The sequence below is a fragment of the Taurulus bubalis genome, assembly GCF_910589615.1.
Source record: "Taurulus bubalis genome assembly, chromosome: 17".
NCBI lineage: Eukaryota > Metazoa > Chordata > Actinopteri > Perciformes > Cottidae > Taurulus > Taurulus bubalis.
Genome location: NC_136605.1, coordinates 22,672,655 through 22,686,398, shown reverse-complemented (window position 1 = coordinate 22,686,398; position 13,744 = coordinate 22,672,655). Strand labels below are relative to the sequence as shown.

The window sequence follows — 13,744 nt, the reverse complement described above, 5'->3', positions numbered from 1 at the left end:
ATGCTTTAATTTGCTTTATATTATACCAAACATAATTTAATGCGGTGGATATCCTTCCAGCCTCTTTAACTTACTGTCAGTGAAACACAACTTCCTGCTGTTCTTGTGTGTAAAGAAGGTGATGAGAGGTGATGGAGCCCTTTAAATGTCACGATAAATGCTGTTATTGGACCGCATGTTGCAGGTTGTGATTAAGCTTTTTTCAGCCACTTGCCCGATACCTGAAACTTAGTTGTCTAAAATGGAAAATGTAGGCTCATTACTCTGAGAATTAATTAATATATAGTGTCTGATTAAGTTTGTTGTTCCAAACGATGCTGTCGGACTCTCTCCGTTAACGATGTGCAACGTTTGCTGTTGATTCTGGATTCATGTTAACTCTTTATTACAATTATGGTGACACTATTATGTAAACAAACACACCTGTAAACATGACGGGCAATATCAAGGTCAGAAAAGATTATGGAGGTCGGGTCCAAATATCGTACGATAAGTCAAAATCGTAAGAATTATGGTCGGGTCCAAATATCGTACGATAAGTCAATATCGTAAAATTATGGTCGGGTCCAAATATCGCACGATAAGTCAATATCGTAAAATTATGGTCGGGTCCAAATATCGTACGATAAGTCAATATCGTAAAAATGATGATCGGGTCCAAATATCGTACGATAAGTCAATATCGTAAAATTATGGTCGGGTCCAAAGTCAAAATCATAAAAATTATGGTCGTGTCCATATATCGTACGATAAGTCGATAACGTTAAAATTATCGAGGTTGTTTCCAAATATCGTACGATAAGTCAATATCGTAAAAATGATGGTCGTGTCCATATATCGCACGATAAGTCGATAACGTAAAAATGATGGAGGTCGTGTCCAAATATCGCACGATAAGTCGATAACGTTAAAATTATCGAGGTTGTTTCCAAATATCGTACGATAAATCAATATCGTAAAAATGATGGTCGTGTCCATATATCGCACGATAAGTCGATAACGTAAAAACTTTGGTGGTCGTGTCCAAATAACGTACAATAAGTTGACAACGTACGTCTTTTTTATGATTAATTCCTTATATTGTACAATAAGACAAATCTATAAAAAATGGTGGAGGTCTTGTCCATATATCATACGATAAGTCAATAAAGTAAAAATGATGGACTTTGTCGCTATATATCTTACGATAATTTGATCGTAACACAATTATCGTGACAGGCCGAACAGGGAGTGTTGAGTTTGATTGACAGCAGCCGAGCAACGAAAATGTCAAAGTTGATTGTTCGTAAATAACTAATTAAAAAACACATTTCTGTGAAACAAGAGTGGGTGAAGTGGCGCTGTGGAAACGACCACAACACGATCAGGGCGGATATTCAACACCTGACCCCGAGCATCAACAGGAACCGGAACAGGAAGCGCCGTGTAAAACACGATGAACTTCCCTGAGCTGCACCGACCTGAACAGCGTGTCGTTGGCCGCCGCCGGCCTGGCGGGGTTGTGGCAGTCGCTCTGGCCCTCGGGAACGAAGCCGCGCTGCTTCCGGAAGCTCTGCACGCCCTTCACCACGATGGCCACGCCGTCCCGCACCCTCTTCCTCAGGCTCATCCTCCAGCGGTCCGTGATGATGCTGATGAGCCCCACGGGGAAGCTGTCCGGCGGGGCGATGTCCGGGTTCCCCACCGCCAGGCTGGGGATAATCCAGATGTAGCCCGGCCCCACCAGCCGGGACTCGCTGGCCATGCTGAACAGGTACTGGGCCTCGTCGTGCGAGCAGTACACCAGCAGCACCTGGGCGTCGATCTGCTGCAGCAGCCGCCGCGCACGCACGTCGTTCATGCCGTCGGCCGACATGTCGAAGGTCAGCACGTCCTGCAGCTCCCAGATGAAGTAGCTGGTGTCGGCGAAGGACTTCACGTAATCCACGTAGGACTCGTAGCCCGGGTACAGGCTGGTGATGACCACGAAGCTGTCCCAGTTGTACTCCTCCATCACCTTGAACATGCCGCTGATCTGCTGCTCGATGGACGAGCCCAGCTGCAGGAAGTTGGAGCCCTCGCCCTGAGGAAGAGGAGCACATCATCATGAGGAGGGAAGAGACACGGAGACCTTTACGGACTATTGAACAAGAACCCCGAAACCCGGCCGAGCTCCAGAATCACAGCCAACCACAAGATCGTCATCTTTCCCACGGTCTCCGAACACATCGCGTGTGACGAATGCTTCCATCAGAAGAAACACTGCGTTTCATCAAACACATTTTATTCTTCATGTCTCAAATAAACCGTTTGCTCTAATAAGATTCTGTAAAAAACATTAAATGATGAGCTTCTCAGCTCAGCTATGAAGCCATGACTGATCTGTCTGAGACCAGCAGTCTTTTGTGGGCACTTGGAACAAAGTTGGATCTTTCTGTTAATTTTTTAATGATTTCTGGCATTAAACCTGTGTCATTCTGCACAAAAAGACACGTTTGAGTCCTCTCTACTTTGCCAGGCTTGTGCTGTTTCTCAGAGGTGCCGGACTTTACTATTGCAGAGATGTAAAGCCAGAGAGTTCAGAGGGTTAACATCTTAATGCAATGTGCATGACGTGCAGTAGGATCTCTGCAGGAAGCGTCTTCTTCCCGAGAGAGAGAGAACACACAGGAGTCCTCCAGAGAGAAGCGGCTCTGACGAGAGTTAAGTGCTCCTGCTTTATTTTGCTGTTGCCGGAGCTGCAGACTCATTCATCACTTAAACTCACACGTCCTACTTTTGCTGCGCGCACACTGGCCGTCATCCACGCTCGCAAATTCAGAGGGATGGCCCCATCACCGTGGCGCTCTGCGTTTCATCTCTTTTCTGCAAATGCAATGACCTTGAGAGAGGAATGAGGTTGTTCTTTTTCAGGGTAAAATACTTCATGTGGTACTTGTTACAAAAGGCACTTCGGGGGGAAGTAGAGCTCCGTGAGGAATCGAACTCAGTCGCAGAGTTTCTCCAACAGTTTGTCAAAGGCGTTACACCTGCTGTGACATCACTGATTGGGGGTGTGGCCAAAGGTGCCTGAAAGACCCCAGGAGGAAAATGGCGCAGCGGCAGTTTTCTTGCCAGTGATTTAGTATCGAGTTACCCTTTAAAGGTGCCGTCTGCAACATTTTAAAATCAATAAATCACCCAAACGAAAAGGCGAGAGCGGCCGGCCGCTGCTCTTTGCTCGGCCTGCGCGCCACGCCGGCACTTGGTGAGAAAAACTCTCTGAATTCTTTTCAAAAACATGAAGAAATAGTTCGTCTTCCGGGTTAAATAAAGACAAAGCCCGGCTTGAAATAAGGGACATAAAGGTTATTGTCTTAATTATTTGTCTTTTATCCACAAAGCGTATATTTATTGTCAAGTTAGTAAAAAGTGGCAGATAAACAACATTAACTTAATAAACCAATGTATTATTAATATCAATGATGGGTGATGTGTTTCCTTCATCAGCAAAAGTTTATATATTCTTTTACATTTTATTTTAGCGCATGTAGAGTTTTAGCATGTAGAGTTATAGCATATAGAGTTATAGCATATAGAGTTATAGCATGTAGAGTTATTGCATGTAGAGTTATAGCATATAGAGTTATAGCATGTAGAGTTATAGCATATAGAGTTATAGCATATAGAGTTTTAGCATGTAGAGTTATAGCATATAGAGTTATTGCATGTAGAGTTATAGCATGTAGAGTTATAGCATGTAGAGTTATAGCATATAGAGTTATTGCATGTAGAGTTATAGCATATAGAGTTATAGCATGTAGAGTTATTGCATGTAGAGTTATAGCATGTAGAGTTATTGCATGTAGAGTTATAGCATGTAGAGTTATAGCATATAGAGTTATAGCATGTAGAGTTATAGCATATAGAGTTATAGCATGTAGAGTTATTGCATGTAGAGCATCGTGGTGTTTAAGTCTCAGTAATTACACGCGGTGCCTAACCAGTGATGGATGATGCGACTCCATTAGCTTCAGCGGAGATTATTGATTCTTCGGACAATTCCAATCATGGCTCCTCGTCTTCATCGCAAAGCAAACGCCGTAATTAAACCGCGCCGCGTCGGCAGCAGCGTGACGTCGAGGAGTGAGGAGAATAATATGTTGTTCTATCGGAGGACTTTATGTCTGTGCTGTTGCCTCTGATCTTTCACAAGTAGAGATCTAGGTTGTGACTCTGTGGCAGAAGCTCTTCCTCTCGCTCGGTCTGGCCGGGTGTGATGTGACCCCTGCTGACCCCTTCCTCTGGGGACAGGAGGAGCCACTCCACCCTGCTGACCCCTTCCTCTCTGGGGACAGGAGGAGCCACTCCACCCTGCTGACCCTCGGCTGAGGATGGCTGGGGTCAGGTATCCTGAGACTGAGAAGCCGGCTGTGATCTGGTTCCGTCTCCTCTGCTCCCTTGAAGGGCGTCCTGGTCCTGTGATGTATGAACACCTTACCGGTTCAGACTGAATGCACCGCGCTCACGGCCTGGAAACATTTTATTTTTCCTCTCCGGTTCTCTCCGCTTCGAGCCACGACAGTGTCACTTCCATAGAGGAGCGGGACGTTTAATGTGACCGGAGCAAGAGAATAAAACACTGTAAATGGGACAGGAGGTGTTTAGCCTTTTTTTATTTAATTTTGTATTTGTTGGTTTATTTTGCAGGGACAATGCACACCAATCAGCCAGAGAGGCTCATTTTCATCGGCCAGATTTCTTTAAGGTTGGCTAAAATGACAACATTTCAAATTAATTAAAACCCAAAGCTCGTGACTTTCCTTTCAAAACGCCTCGTCATCAGAAAACAGTCATCAGCGTCTTTACTTAAATGGTTTCCTCTCAGAGTGATGGAGCGGCTGCGGATGAGATGATGAGACTGCAGCTGCACACACCCGACTGGCTGCAGGGATCTGATGCCGGTTATGATCCCATAAGTCTACTAACAGATCTGCAGCGTTATCGCCTCCTTCCTGTTCCTGTGAGCCCGGGGTCGGTGGGAGTGAAGCGCCCCGCAGACCCCCACAATCTCAACAGCTCAATTAGCGGAGGAGCGGCCCGATAGCCGCAGCTCATCTGCAGCTCAGCGCCTGCAGGCAGCAGAGCGGCCTCTGGGTCCCGACATCGGTCGCTTACGCCCAGCGCAACATGAACCCCCTCCGTACTTTCCTCTCGCCGCCTAAAGAGTCCAGCGGTCCTGTGATGCGTTATCCAGTCGGAGTGCACTGCAGGTGGGTCAGCAATGTGACGTACCTTTTGGGTTAAAGGTGCAGGGTGAACAGGTGAACAGGTGAACAGGTGAACAAGTGTCCACTGGAAAGAACTTTACACACAGAGGGCGTTTTGTTTTTCCTCGTGCGATGAATTTGCAAGCCAATAATCTTTGACAGAACTGTTGTTTTAGTCAGCAATTATGCAGGAACGTGAATATTACGAGCCAAAAAGGCAACATGTTTATTTTTCCAAAATGAAGGGGATTTTTCTGGGATTGGCACGGCTAGTAAAGGCCTCAACCGACCACGTTGGGCACGCAGTCCGGACCAAGACCGCTGACTTTATTCCTCCTTTCATCAACTCCATTCCGTTCTCCCCTTTGACAATAAAAGCTCATATAATAGAAGACATATGCGCTGTGTGACAGTTTACCAGAGGAACTCTAATTCCCTCACAGCATTTTAGGATCCTGGTCGTCCTCTGCTCGCGGGAATCTTTTGGGACTGTTTTTGAAAAAGTGTTGTAACTGTTGCTCATAATCATCTATGTATGAATAGTTTTGATGCAAACAAATTGTCAGGTTAGTATTTTTATTCGTCCTCTCAGTGTGTGAAGGAACTTGCTGATTGGACTCAACTTGGTTCTATTGACCCGTCCATTCTCTAAATGTCCCACCAGCCTTTGCACAGCGTTAGTGCCTCCTCCAGCCGGCGAAGACAAAGATGCACGTCAAATCTTCACTTTGGATTCTTGCAGACGTGTCGTCCCAAGAATATTTTTCTCTTTTAGTCTGTGATCTGTCAGGAAGTGTAGTTCCTAAACTTGCTACCTAGAAAAACCTAGAAAGATGATCCATATGTCAGGATGACATTTTCTGTGATGTATGTAATTTATATAACAACAACTGAAGGTACTGCAGCACAATAACACAACCACAAAGATCTCAGTCCAGCAGAGATCTCTAGGAGAAGAGACGTTCTCTGCATCATGATCCCATGCGGCCCACCATGCGATGTGTTAGGAGGACCGGCTCCGTGTAAACGGGTATCAGCCGTGACTGTCATGGTAAGCTGTGCTTCCACTGTGTCGTCCAGAAGCTCACAGTAATAGTCCACAGTCCCAAAGAAGATTACAGCCATTGAGTGGAGAGCTTAGCTTCTCAAGGCTGAGATTACACCCAGCAGAGTAACATATACACAAGAAGGCAGATCTGTTTACACGCCTTCGTCTTCGTCTTCAACTTTCGCTTTTCAACCTTTCCTCCACGTTCGGTGGCGCTCGGCGTCTTGCAGCGACCGGCTGCAGAACGCTTTGCAGCCAGGAGATTAGTTTGTAGTTTAGACGACGCTGTGAAGCCGGTCTGAGTCGGAGGAAGATGAGAGCGTAAAGCATGTGATTATCTCTGAACCACAGCTGTTTGCCCGCCCCCAAACCAAAACAGGACTGCAGCTTTATGTGTGTCCGTTGGCCTGCAGATGCACCCGGCTGTAAACGCCACGGACCACGAAGGGTCGTGATCATCTGTGAACTCATATCTCATATTCATGGACTCATTTCATGCCTTTGTTCAAGCCCGAAGGAAACAAGTCAAGTATTAAAAGCATTGCAAAGAAACAAAGGTTGAATATCCTGTAAACTATTTAACTCGGCTTCAAAACATTTATTTAGAAGTAGATTTTTAGATGTTTCCAAAGTGTGTCAATGGGTCTTCTTTGCATCATAACTAGTGATTTTATCAGGGAAGCTTTTTTGCCTTTTTTGTTTTCACGTGATCGCGTTCAAAACCGAAACGTGGCCTTGATGCTCAACACACGAACGGCAACGGTCACCTGCACAAGAACGCTCGCCGGAGGGCTGAAGGTCGTGTGAATGACGCAGGTGAGCGGCGAGACGTGGAACGCATCCAGAGGAAATCTGAAGGAAACGAGAGATGGAAGTCACTGGGCTCAAAGCGGCTGAAGCCACGAGGAGATGACGCGTTGCAGGGATGTGGCAGCGAGTCAAACGAGAACTGAAGATCACAAAGTGGAGGATGGTTCCCCGGGTCACATGACTGAGCTGCATCCCTCTCTCTCTCTCTCTCTCACTCTCTCTCTCTCTCTCTCCCTCTCTCTCTCTCTCTCTCTCTCCTGGCCACGGCTCTGTGAGGCGACATATGTCTGCCTCCGCCGCACAGCAGGAAACGCCGTGGCGTCGCCTTCCTGTGCTGCTGACGTCACCTAGATCCTGCACGGCAACCGGGAACAGACACACAACTCCCTGGTCGTTTGCCACTCACAAAAAAAACACATGATGACACGTGAGGACGGTTTGGAGACTGAAATATGAACATGGACATTCTGTCTGTGTTTGACGTGAGAAAATCAAGAGAACTCGTTGAGTCTCGAGTCACTTTTAGTTAATCGTCAAGATCCAGTTTCATATTTATAATGACGTGAAGACGTCGTATACGTCTCTGGTAACGACCTGTCAATCACCTTGTAGCCCCGCCCCTAAAGCATCCCCTGCTTTATGGTCTGTTTGACTCTAAATGACCATAATGTACTAAATGAACATCATGCTGTATTGAAGAAGACTTGAAACTAGAGATTGAGACATAAACTCATGTTTACAATGTTTACTGAGGGAATACATCAAGAGAAGTAGAGTCATTTATATAGACTTCTATACAACCAGAGGAGTCACCCCCTGGTGGTCAGGAGAGAGAATGCAGCTTTAACACATGAAGCATAGACTTCTATACAACCAGAGGAGTCACCCCCTGGTGGTCAGGAGAGAGAACGCAGCTTTAACACATGAAGCATAGACTTCTATACAACCAGAGGAGTCACCCCCTGGTGGTCAGGAGAGAGAATGCAGCTTTAACACATGAAGCATAGACTTCACTCACAGTACTTAGTTAAATCAAGGACTTCCTTCACTTGAAACCACTAACGCTCATCTGGTTTCCCCTTTAATATCGTACTTGCTGTTATAAGATGTGTCTTGTCATAATCCACCACAGCAGCCGGTCTGACGTCTGAGCGGTGAAACCTGCGCTGCATATACATATTTACATATACGTATATACATGTATACATATGTACGGACTCGCCCCCGGCTGCTTTTATCACTGCTCTGTTCTGCTCTGCCTCGTTCTCGACAGGTTACACCGTTACTCTGCCGGTGGTTTTTAAAATGCAGCGAGAGGTGCAGGAAGAGACCAGCGAGTTCAGGAGGTACCGACGGCAGACAGAGAGAAGGAAAAAAGCAACTGCTCTAGTTTGAGAAAAGCCTCGGGCTCATGTTCCTGCAAATACAATCAGGCTTTCTGCTGCCGTCTGACTTACATTCTTGTCCACTTTACAGGGCTGCGGCTGGGAGGATGTGAGGATGTGATCTGGGAGAACGAGCGATGAATGCTTCAAAGGATGACTTTGAATTTTAGGTCAGGAGATTGAGCTAAATGCATAATGAGAGAACACGTTGATTCTGTGCTGCGGTTGTTGAGGAATGAAGCGGTAAGACCACGCTCTTGTAGTGTAGCTGCTCCTGAAGGACGTCACGACATGAGCGTATCTGTTCAGAGTCATCCAGTCACAACACTGTGATGCCAACGCTCCACCAGGAGGGATTTACATTAGAACTACAGCCTTAGTCTCACTGATATGCTTTGTTATCACCCTGATGGTCCTTTCTGGTGTTCCCTTTTCATGTTGCAGTAAGTGATGCATGCAACATATAGTTTAAAGTCAGTTCAGCTGCTTTGATACAAATGTTCATCTCCAATATTACCCAAATAGTTTAAGATGCCTTCATCTCACACAGCAGAGAAACGCTTCTATGAGCCGTTGTTGTAAATATTATGGCTGTAGTTTGTTGGAGCTCTGTTTGTTGTGTTCCTGCCAGAGAAGCAGCCATAGTTTAACTTTCTTTGGGCTGAACGAACACTTCAGTCATTTCTGTCAGCCGTGATCACCGCTGTTGATTCATCCACTGTTCACACCGGTGAGAACAGATTGATCTGCTGGCAGTAGTGAAGACTGGAGCTTTGATTTATTGTCCGTCTGACGCCCGGCTGCTGGAGCTCGAACTCCACAGACGCAATAATACATAATGTTCTCAGCGGAGTAAACTTTGCTTAATACTTCCTGTCTTCATCGTCACATTAGTTCCCTCTGATCGTTTCCTCTTCTCGGCGTCATCGGGGTAGAAGATACGGGACGCTGCCGCCGATCAACAGACTGAAATGTCCCGAGGACAGGAATCAGTTTATCACCTAATTGTATGCTGTCACTTTCAGAAAGATCAAACCCCTCGACTCTCAGCGATACGTATGAAAAATGAACGAGCTCCATTGCCTCGTTGACTACCTCTGACAGCGGCACATAAATCAATCCACGGGGCGGCGTCGCCGATTGTTTAGAAGACGACTCACCGAGGGTCGGAACAAACTCTTCTCCGTGTAGCCGGCGCATGGAGCACCTGGCGTGTGCACGCCGATATCTCTTCTAAAAGTTTCATCGCGATCTGATAAGACATAGATTCAGAATGGTGCCGTAGAACTACCGTGGGAATTTCAAAGTAAAGATTTCTCTTAAATGTGATGATGCGTATCGATGTTTTCAGAAAACTAAATATGCAAAACCACTTATGGGACATCGACTGCATGGGGACCCGAGACCAAGAGAAATTGTTATTTGCCTTCAAAAAAAGATCAAATTATCGGCGAGGCAGGGAGGCCGGGAGCCTCGGTGGGAGCAGGAGAATTAATATTATTAATATATGCATTAATAATGCATGCGCTCGCTGTTCTGGAAGGAAAAACATATATTAACGCTGTGCGCGCTCGTCACCGGCTAATTACTGGTGGAAAGCCTTCATTCCGTTTTAACAGTTGCAAGCCTTTTGTCATTTACACTTATTTCTTATCGCATGTGTTTATTTTTGTAATTTATTATGATCGAGTTGTAAATGAGCAGCAGGAGGCATGAACTAGTGACGTCTCTCTGATGTGAATTACTGGAGTCTCACTATTGTCTCCTTGTTTCGCACAAAATAGAAAATTCCTCAAGATTCAATATGGAACTAAAGATAGCTATAATCTAGTTCATGCATCTTAAAGTGTATAGAAATTGTTAAATGATTTCAGATTTTTGGAAAACAAGTTTTATCCTTCCCATCAGAGTTCTGATACCGCAAAAACAAATCCATTGCCATGATGAAGTTAGACTTATGTTGGTCACCAAATTATAATTTTTTATAATCACACCTCTTACTCAAGTATTTGACAATTTCTTAAAATTTTCCCACAACCCACAGTTGTTGTCGCCATCTTTAAATCTGAAGACCCCCCAACAAAGTCTGTCTATAGTTGTGGCTCTTATTAAAATAATCTAATTCCACCAACTGCGTTGAACAATAACGAATGCTTGTGGTGTATTTTTATTGGAAGATTTTGCTTATTAATTTATCTCACCGAGGTCTCCGTGAACTGCTGTTCAAATGTCTCTCAAATTAAATTACAAATAGGGAACAGTTTGTATAATAAATGAGTCGACATCTGACGGATGTGAGATTCTTGTGGCGTCCCACTGGGGTCTATTCTGGGACCCCTTCTGTTTCATTGCTTTTTAATGATAACACTCACTGGTTTCTTTCACACTTATTTCTCCTGCACTTTCGGAGTTAGATAACATTTCTCGGCGGTCCTCTATTTGTCTTCCACGTACAACATGTGGCGTTTGATTAAGTATTGTTAATAGTTTAATTATTATTAACGTGCAAAGTTCACGTGCCCTAAATATTTCAAGATCATAAACTGCCAGAAGCGTGTTGCAGGGCTTCAAACTGTTTTTCCTGTGCGATGTTGTTTGGTGACGTTCGAGCTCCGTGTCGTCTCCTGCAAAAGGCACTTAAATGTCAGCAGGAAAAAAAGAAAAGCCATTCTGAAAGGATTACAGCTGGTCTCTGAGGCGGGGCCCTTTGTGGCGGGGCCCTTTGTGGCGGCTGATCGGGCTCCTATAGACGGATCACTGCTGCTGAACCTTCCAGCTTCAGCTGGAAAAGCAGTTTGAAATGCTTGTGTTTGTCTCACCAGTGTTCCTCGTGCTGCTTAGAGCTCAGTATTAGCATGCAGTTCTCATGTAGTGCTGATGAAGATGCAACGGCCTTTTTGGAGATCTCACTGTATCCGAATTTAGAATTTACGGGAATTTGGGGGATCCGAATTCCTTCCTTCCTTCCTGAATCTAGTGCAACTGCAATGCATTCTTAAGCACATTGGTATTTCTGATACGTTTTAATCAATAAGTCAGTTATTGTGGCTGTCCGTCTATTTAATGCTGATTACGGCTGATGTGATTAGCACTAAAGTGACCATGTGTGGCCCTCTGTTTGACTCCCCAGGAAATACATCTGTACCTTGCATGGTTTAATGTTTTGCTCTGCAGGCCGTCTTTCAACCCAGTGATTGAATATCTAAAATATCGACCGCTGCGTATATAAGTACTCGACACCCGGCGACAAACGGGCGAAAACGAGATCCGAAAATCAAAGTCAAATGACTTTAATTTGATTTGTTCCTCCGCCAGATGATTCACAGTCAGATCAACACAAAGAAAGAGAGATCAGATCATGTGCTTCTCACATTAACAAATACTTGTTCCTCAACATTTTGTTACCAATTATCTGGCAGCTTTAGTTACCACTTAGATATAAGTAAAGATTATTAAGTTTATAACATGTGAAACCCAATATTGTTAGAGTTACATTATTCTAAAAAAAGTACATATAGAAAAGTAGCTCCACCTTGATCAGCAATACATTAAAAGGCTTACATTTTCATGGTACCCCATGATAATTATCCAGTAATATAAATAACATGTTATTATTCTGTTCTGCACAATGAGAACTTTTACTCTGGGTTAGGGTGCACCATTTTTTATGAAATGAGGAAACGTTACCCGATGCGTAAAATAATGATTCCGGTCTCTTCCCCTCAGGGAGGCTCACGGCTTATTGATTAAACACTGATATCTGATCGGTATTCAGAATCGGCTGAGACCCAAAAGCCCAGGCTTCTGTATCGGAGAAAGGTTGGATGGGTTTATTTCTAGAAAGATCTCAATACTTCTTATACGAGACTGCGTAAAGCTAAGATGACGTGTGATTTAATAATGTTTCTGTATAACAATACTTTCAGTCGGATTGATCCGTCGTCTGGAGATGTTACAACCTGCCTCCGTTGCTCCACACCGTCCTGCGCCTCCTACAGCCCCGACATTTATAGCACTTACAAACCAGGAAGACGGCGAGAAATAATGAAAAGCCATCAGTTCGTCCCCCATTAACGTGTGTGAATCATGTCGCGTTTATTATTAGGGAACATTACGGGCGATTTACAACCCAGAGGTAGATAGAGACTTCTGCCGCTGGCATCTCTACTGCCGCTATTCAATGGCTTTCATCATCGGCTTTTATTGTGTTCATTGCTTTGTGCAGCGTTCAGCATGTATCTGATCTCAGTCGCTGTCTGTGAATGACAGCAATAAAGAAATTGCCTGAAGAGAAAGAGAGGCTCCTCAGACTCATAAGTGGCGTTCATGCGATCCATTCAAATGTTATGGTTTCCCACCAGTAAGGCCTCGACCAGGCCGTTACTGGTCCCCGTCCCCGATCCGACCCCCACACTGACCCCCACACTGACCCCCACACTGACCTTGTACGGCAGGACGACCGCGGAGCCTCCGCTGATGCCCACGATGGGCACGGCCGTCTGAGTGGAGATGAAGTCCAGGATCTGCGCCACGGCCTCGGAGCCCACGTTGTCCTCGAACACCACGCCATGGACGCGGTTGGTGGAGAGCGTGTCGCAGATGCGCGTGAGCAGCGCCCGCGGGTTGGTGTTGTTGACCAGCACGGTGATGGGGTTCACCTCCAGCGGCAGGTCTACGAAGTTCTCCCGGCTCAGCCGCCCCTTGATCTCCGTCTGGTAGGCGGAGCCGCTGAACACCACCGCCACGTTCACGGAGGGCGTGGGGACGCCGAAGGGCCGGCCCGAACAGAAGGGGGCGCTGCAGAGCAGCAGCAGCAGCAGCAGTAGCGGCGGCGGCGGCGGCCACCAGGGGGAGTCGCTCAAGCAGCCTAGACGAACGCCCATCTCAGTCACCTACTGCCTGGAAGAGGGGTCACAGGGTGGGGAGGGGTCACGAGAGGAATCGACATGTTAGACTGACACCCAGGACCACATGCTGCCTTTCCCCTGAAATGCGGGGCCTCCAAACTGCCTTTTTTATGTAGTTGGATTACTTTGATAAACCCTAAACACTAACGTTAAAAACAGTAACACCATCACTAACGTTGGGTATATTGGATATGAAGTACCTGATAAACTATAGGGTTACTATAGGGTTATAGGGTTACTACTAGGGTTAAAGGCGTTAGTGTTCTAGGGTTAAAGACGTTAGTGTTCTAGGGTTAAAGATGTTAGTGTTCTAGGGTTAAAGACATTAGTGTTCTAGGGTTAAAGATGTTAGTGTTCTAGGGTTAA

The 13,744-nt window shown here is 45.6% G+C and overlaps 1 protein-coding gene across 1 annotated transcript in view; it reads right to left on the bottom strand.

Annotated features, from left to right (window-relative positions):
- Window positions 1–13,354, bottom strand: part of grin2ca (glutamate receptor, ionotropic, N-methyl D-aspartate 2Ca) — a gene marked incomplete at both ends in the record, with an annotated part of 44,580 nt that extends 31,226 nt beyond the window's left edge. Inside the window, 2 exons of the mRNA XM_079232933.1 lie at window positions 1,461–2,062; window positions 12,914–13,354. Of these exons, the coding sequence (XP_079089059.1) occupies window positions 1,461–2,062; window positions 12,914–13,354 (1,043 nt within the window). The remainder of the gene's footprint in view (window positions 1–1,460; window positions 2,063–12,913) is intronic.
- Window positions 13,355–13,744: the final 390 nt, after the last annotated feature.